Source organism: Sprattus sprattus (assembly GCF_963457725.1).
Source record: "Sprattus sprattus genome assembly, chromosome: 20".
NCBI classification, from domain to species: domain Eukaryota; kingdom Metazoa; phylum Chordata; class Actinopteri; order Clupeiformes; family Clupeidae; genus Sprattus; species Sprattus sprattus.
The window spans coordinates 19,690,170-19,697,112 of record NC_137918.1 but is presented as its reverse complement, the minus strand read 5'-3'; the positions used below and the strand labels follow the sequence as shown (position 1 = coordinate 19,697,112).

Below are 6,943 nucleotides of genomic sequence, written 5' to 3'. Positions count from 1 at the left end.
CTTTCTAAATTCATGCACATCAAAGCCCGAACTTCTAAAACTCTAAATGACTTTTTTTTTTTTTTTACTTTCATTCCCGCCTTCCATCTCTCTACCTTGCAAAGCATCAGGAGTCTGGCAGGGAATGAAAGGGCCTGAGAAACTTGGTGTTTGTCATCCTGGTGACTTGACTGAGTCTTTGCAGCTCAACCCTGTAACAAGCCATGGGCACCATTTACATTTGTGGCCAGCAACGAACGAAACGAACGATTCAGAAGAGAGGAAATTCAAATCTGCAGCCAGCAAAATTTAAGACAACAAAACCTAGAAATTATGGTCAAGTTCTGAACGTGCTCCAAAATGACATCTTTTGCTAAAAATAAGTAGCAAGAACCAGTCTTGAGCAGATGGGCCATTTTATTCTCATTTCGGAGTGTTTGCCAAGATGGTAGACAAACCACCAGAGGGCGCTCTAATGCAGACAGGTTTGGCTGAGTGGCACTGAAACAAGGCAAACTAGGTGATGCAATACACCCAAGATTCTCTGCAGTACTCACACCCCCCCCCCCCCCCCCCCCCCACACACACACACACACACACACACACACACACACACACACACACACACACACACACACACACGTTTATCTTCGTTTCCTCTGTTTGATTGAAAACAGGTTCTCGTCTTCAGGGTACGCGTTGGCGGGTTTGTCCTTCCAGGCCTTCCTCTCCTTCTGTCTCCTCTTGTTCTTCTTCTTGGTGGCGTTGCCCTCGGCGGAGTTGGAGAAAAGCGTGCTGGGGTAGTTCGGGGTCCATTCCCGCGGTCCCCGAGGAAAGTCTTCCCCATCCTCCAGCAGGTTATTCCTATGGGCCTTCCTCTGTTTCTTTGGCTTGGTCTGGTTGTTGGGCGCTGGGTCTCTGGCTGCGTGTCTGTCTGGTGGGGTGCGGTTCTTCCCAAAGAAGAGGTGCTTAGGTTTTATGCTCAGAGAGCTTTTCTGATTATTTTTCTTGCTTATAGTTCTTTCGAGGTGAGGGTTTTTCTGCTTGGAGCTACCCTGCTGAAGGTTCTTGTGTGGAGACTTATTCTTGTGTTGTGGCTGGTTATGGGTCTTCTGTTTCTTATATAGGGGTGAGGAGAATTCTGTAGCTTCTGTTTCATGGGCAGGGACCGACACAAGTAGTCCAGCCTCCTCCAAATCTGTTTAACAAACAAACAAACAAACAAACAAACAAACAAACACACAAAACACACACACACACACACACACACACACACACACACACACACACACACACACACACACACACACACACACACACACACACACACACACACACACACACACACACACAAAACTCAATCTGGTTAGAGGGAATAAACAAAGTAAGTTTGGGAAACACCCATGCATATTCTTGTTCATGCATAACTTCATGTATCAAAACCAAACGGCCCAATATGTCTCCAATCTCTTTCTAATTTCATTTAGAGCCAATCCAGAGCCTTAAATCACAGCATATTTCAGGAGCAGAACATTAAAAGGACTTATAATTTTTTTTGTCTGAAACATTTGGCCCCATTTAAGCTCTACAGTCCTGTACAGTATCATGTCAGTGCTGAGCACATTTTGTGAGAGTTTGCATTTTGGAGAGTGTGCAACTCTGAATAAAATATATGGATGTGTGTGTGTGCATTGTAGCATGTCTGACAACTCACCTTTGGCTTTCTTCTTCAGGAAGTTGTCACGGCGTTTAAAGTCTTTAGGCCTATCATAGTAATCTGTGAACGGGAGGCTGGGGTAGATCCCACTAAACATCCGCCTCTGGGAGCACTCCTAACACACACACACACACACACACACACACACACACACACACACAGGTCAAAGGGAAAGATGAAAAGAGAAACAATTACTTCAGACATAGAGTTGTATGCAAACATTTGGGCAGCCCTTTGGAAACAAGATTTTTTTTTGTTGCCTAAAGAAGTGAAAGGCAGACTCAAAAAAGAGGTGTGATTTATCTATAGAAATGAAAATAGAAAACTTGGTCACACCCTGGTTTAGTTTAGTGCCACTTTTCTCTTTTGGAGCTCTTCTCAGTCTTTAATTGATACGGCTGAGTTTTACTGTGACTGAACTAATTATTGACCAGGCTTGTTGGTAAGATAATGTGTTTAAAAGATTAGTTTTTTCTGTTTAAGAATGTAGCCTAACATAACACAACGTAATTATGACGGAACGGAAACGGAAAACAAACGTAATGTTACATCAGTGGTTTAAAACCAAAATGTGACACTCAAATATTGTGAGTCCTTTGTTCATGTATAAATAATGTTAGAACAAGGCCTACAGCCGACTGCAGTATGGTGTTTCTCCTTGTGGTGGCGCTTGACTTACTACAGCCCTCAACAGTGCAAAGCTGAAAGCTTGCAAGTCAAGGGCAGAATACGCATAAATAGTCTTTACACTTTGGCTCTCCCTGCCCAAAGCACAATACTGCCACCATGGCGCACAAATCATAGATTTATGACAAGGGGGAATACGCCCAGGCTGAAAAGTGGGCACCTTTCTTTTCTTTTTTACACATGGGAGAATGGCGCCCTACATGACAACCTAAACAGATACGAATGTGACTGTAATAGTGGCATGTGCAGGTTTGGGCACCTTTCTTAGTCAACACTTAGTAACACTCCTGTGACAAATATCACAGCCTGAAAATGATTATCCTATCCCTAAACATCTCTTCCTTTAAGTTATGTTTGGGGACTGAAGGTCTTTTCCAAAAAGCTACTGTTTGCATTTCTTCATGGTGTATTTTGAGGTGTACTCTGAATCACTATCCTTCTCTCGAGACCAACATCTAGTAGGCCTTTGTTTCCTGACAGACTGCATGACATTTGTGTTCTGAATGTGCTGATATTTAGGGCTGATTTGCTGATACTGATACTCATTCTTATGTTTCCTGTGCCCCTGGCTGCTAGAATAAACCCTTAAACAGAATAGATCCACAAACATGCTGAACAGTTGTCAAGGGGTTCTTTTCACCAAATGCTACTCCTATTTTCTCCAAAACCCCCCATTTATGATAAGGAGGAGGTTCCCTCCAATGGCCCATCTCAGTAGATGTTTGTGCACGCAGCACTACAGTGGAATGGTCAAACGACACCACCCTGTGTCAGATACATCTTCAGGGCTTGCATTTACTTTCACTCCAAAAATCAACAAAATACAGAATTAGTCAGGGGGGCCCAAATATTGGCATACAACTGTAAACTAGGCCTCAAGGGGCCCAAGTTGTAGTTACAAACTTCATTCATTCATCTTTTTTTATTCAGGGAGAATTGACTGAGCACAGGGCTCTTTTGCAGCAATGCCCTGACTGAGGCTACAGAATACAGAAGAACAATACATAAACAAACCATAACAAAACAAAACAGACAAAATAAATAAACAAAACAAATAAAAAAAACTCAGAAATTAAGTTTAAACTTAACATGGCTGCACTCACTCACAGCAGCGACTGGCCAACAGAGCTCAATGGCAGAAGCAGCAGTGCATTATGGGTCAGCTGAGGTGAAGGATGTTTACTTACGAATCCAAAGTGTCCCTTCTGAGAGCAGTTGCAGCAGTAGGGAGTAGGTGAGCGTGCCTGTGGGTCGGCTGGTTTACACAGGGGACCAGCGTGAGTCTACACAGGAGGAGAGGAGGAGAGGAGGGAAGGAAGGAAGGAGAGAGAGGAGAGAGTGATGATGGAGAAATGGGCATTGTGGAGTAACATATACAATGCATTGAGAGTCAGAGGAGACAACCCTACCAGCAGGTCAACCCAACCTATGCACCACCAACATAACACTGGTTACACCGACCCGCTCGACTTTCTTCCACATTCCATTCACCACACACACCCACTCTCTCTCACACACACTCTCTTACACACACACTCTCTCTCTCACACACACACTCTCTTATACACACACACACACTCTCTCTCTCTCTCTCTCACACTCACACACACACTCACACATACTCTCTCACACACACACACACACACACACACACACACACACACACACACACACACACACACACACACACAGTGTGTAAGCACGTCAATGGAAGCCAGCTTTGTGATGTAGCCGCCTGCATGAGAGGAATGCTCTCTCCTATCACCAGTCTGCTGCTTTTTCAATCATCTTCCTCTCTCCTCTCCTCTCTGACACCCGCCATGAATGGAGATGGCTGTTTATCAACAAGACATCCCCCCCCCCTCGCTCTCGCTTCCACTCTCATCAGCGAGCTTCCCCCCCATCTCCTCCCCGCCCCCCCCCCCCCCAGTCTCCCAGCAGGGAGTGGTTGCTTTTTGGGCAGAGGCAGATATAGGTGGTGATTAGGAGAGCTATCAGTGCAGCGGTAATGACTTAGTTGATAGGAGCGCTGGTTTCTCATAGAGGCGCTTCCCATCTGTAAAGCACAGCGCACAGGCAGTCACGCTCCACTGCTCCTCCTAAATACACCCCTACACACACTATATGTTATACTAATACACACACACACAGACACACACATACAGAGACACACACACACACACACCAAACACACACACACTCACACACACACAGACACACACACAGAGACACACACATACACACACACAGAGACACACACACACACCCACTCACAAACAGACACATTGTATTCAACACATACACATGCACATTAATGTGTATATAATATAAATAAAGGGGAATACGTCCCAGAAAATAAATCCATTTCTATCTTGTCTTTATATTGTATAACGAAAATGAGCCCACGTTTTGTCTGATATTGGCCATAAACATATTCTGCTGACGGGGGGAAATTTGTTTGTCAGGAAAAGAACAGGAATGCGAGGAAAATATATGGCCTGAAGATGTCCGACTCCTAAACATGAAAGGATTTCTGATGGCATTGCCAGAATTCCAACTGACTCTTTGTGTTCGTACAAAGGGGACAAAGAGACGCACACACAGGTGCACATTCTCCTCCAGCAACATAAACTCACCCTATTCATATAGTTTGGGGAGAGGGATGTGCGTGAACTTGTGGAAATGTACTGACATGTATAAAACACAATGTTTAAAAAAAAAAAAAAAAAACATGTCCAACCTGCCTCCAGCCTTTCTACCTCTCTCCCTCTTGACTTGCCCTCCCTCCCTCCCTCTCTCTCTCTCTCTCCCTCCCTCCCTCTGTCGCTCTTTCTTTTCCGCTTGAGTAGTTTGCACTGTGGTGTTAAAGCGCTTTGTCATTATCTGCTGGGCTGGTGGCTCTCACAGCATCTCCATCACAAAGGCCAAGAGATCAACAGACACGACACACACACACACACACACACACACACACACACACTCTAACATTCACTCTCACACACACACACACACACACACACACACACACACACACACACACACTCTAACATTTACTCTCACACACACACACACACACACACACACACACTCTAACATTTACTCTCACACACACACACACACACACACACACACACACACACACACACACACACACACACACACACACACACACACACACTCATCTCTCATGCAAATTGGCCTCCCGACCCCGCCGCCCCCCCTGACCTTGAGCTTCCGTTCTCCGTTATCGCTGGGCGCTCATAACCAGAGAAGAGGAGAAGAAAAGGAACCAGATGCAGCGAGAGAGAACCCCCCCCCCCCTCCCCTCCTCTCCTCTCCTCCTTTCTTTCTCAGGCGTTCATGGTGGTGGAAGCTCCCGCTCCCGCGCCTTTATTAATTACCTTTCCTCCATTGTGTTTCTATCGCTCAGATCTAAATGAATGACATGCCACCCGTTTGGCCTTAGATAAACCCTGGGAAGGGGGGGGGGTGACACACACACACTCACACTCACACACACACACACACACACACACACACACACACACACACACTCACACACAAGAGGGAGGACCAAGACCTTGGCAAACAGAAGCATAAAGCTGTGCAGTGTATCCTTTACCAGGGCTCTGACAGATTCTCTTCTAACTGATATGCCTCTCATCCAGGCCATTGAAAACTCACTGAGGCACTTTAACTTAACATCTCTGTGTGGCACTTTAACTTAACATCTCTGTGTGGCACTTTAACTTAACATCTCTGTGTGTGTGGCACTTTAACTTAACATCTCTGTGTGACACTTTAACTTAACATCTCTGTGTGTGCGGCACTTTAACTTAACATCTCTGTGTGTGTGGCACTTTAACTTAACATCTCTGTGTGTGTGGCACTTTAACTTAACATCTCTGTGTGTGCGGCACTTTAACTTAACATCTCTGTGTGTGTGGCACTTTAACTTAACATCTCTGTGTGTGCGGCACTTTAACTTAACATCTCTGTGTGTGTGGCACTTTAACTTAACATCTCTGTGTGTGTGGCACTTTAACTTAACATCTCTGTGTGTGCGGCACTTTAACTTAACATCTCTGTGTGGCACTTTAACTTAACATCTCTGTGTGGCACTTTAACTTAACATCTCTGTGTGTGTGGCACTTTAACTTAACATCTCTGTGTGTGAGGCACTTTAACTTAACATCTCTGTGTGTGTGGCACTTTAACTTAACATCTCTGTGTGGCACTTTAACTTAACATCTCTGTGTGTGTGGCACTTTAACTTAACATCTCTGTGTGTGCGGCACTTTAACTTAACATCTCTGTGTGTGAGGCACTTTAACTTAACATCTTAACATTTTCATCAACATGAAAGACAGCACTGAACGCCTTCTATAGTCTCACTGAACATTTGGGATGTCCCAAACGCCATACAGCAAATAGATTTTCTGAACCGGACCACAAAGGAGGATTCCAGATGTTTAATTTATTACGGTCAAATTTCACTCCGTTAATTCCGTTACGAAGATAATTCACCGACCATGACCAATGACATACAGTACGTAGACT

General features: G+C 44.8%; 1 protein-coding gene across 1 annotated transcript in view; it reads right to left on the bottom strand.

Annotated features, from left to right (window-relative positions):
• Positions 1 to 564: 564 nt before the first annotated feature.
• zcchc7 (zinc finger, CCHC domain containing 7) overlaps positions 565 to 6,943 on the bottom strand; it is a 63,061-nt gene continuing 56,682 nt past the window's right edge. Inside the window, exons 7-9 of the mRNA XM_080859710.1 lie at positions 3,571 to 3,666; positions 1,694 to 1,811; positions 565 to 1,177 (exon numbers count right to left, since the gene is read on the bottom strand). Coding sequence (XP_080715836.1) covers positions 624 to 1,177; positions 1,694 to 1,811; positions 3,571 to 3,666 — 768 coding nt within the window. The 3' untranslated portion in view covers positions 565 to 623. The remainder of the gene's footprint in view (positions 1,178 to 1,693; positions 1,812 to 3,570; positions 3,667 to 6,943) is intronic.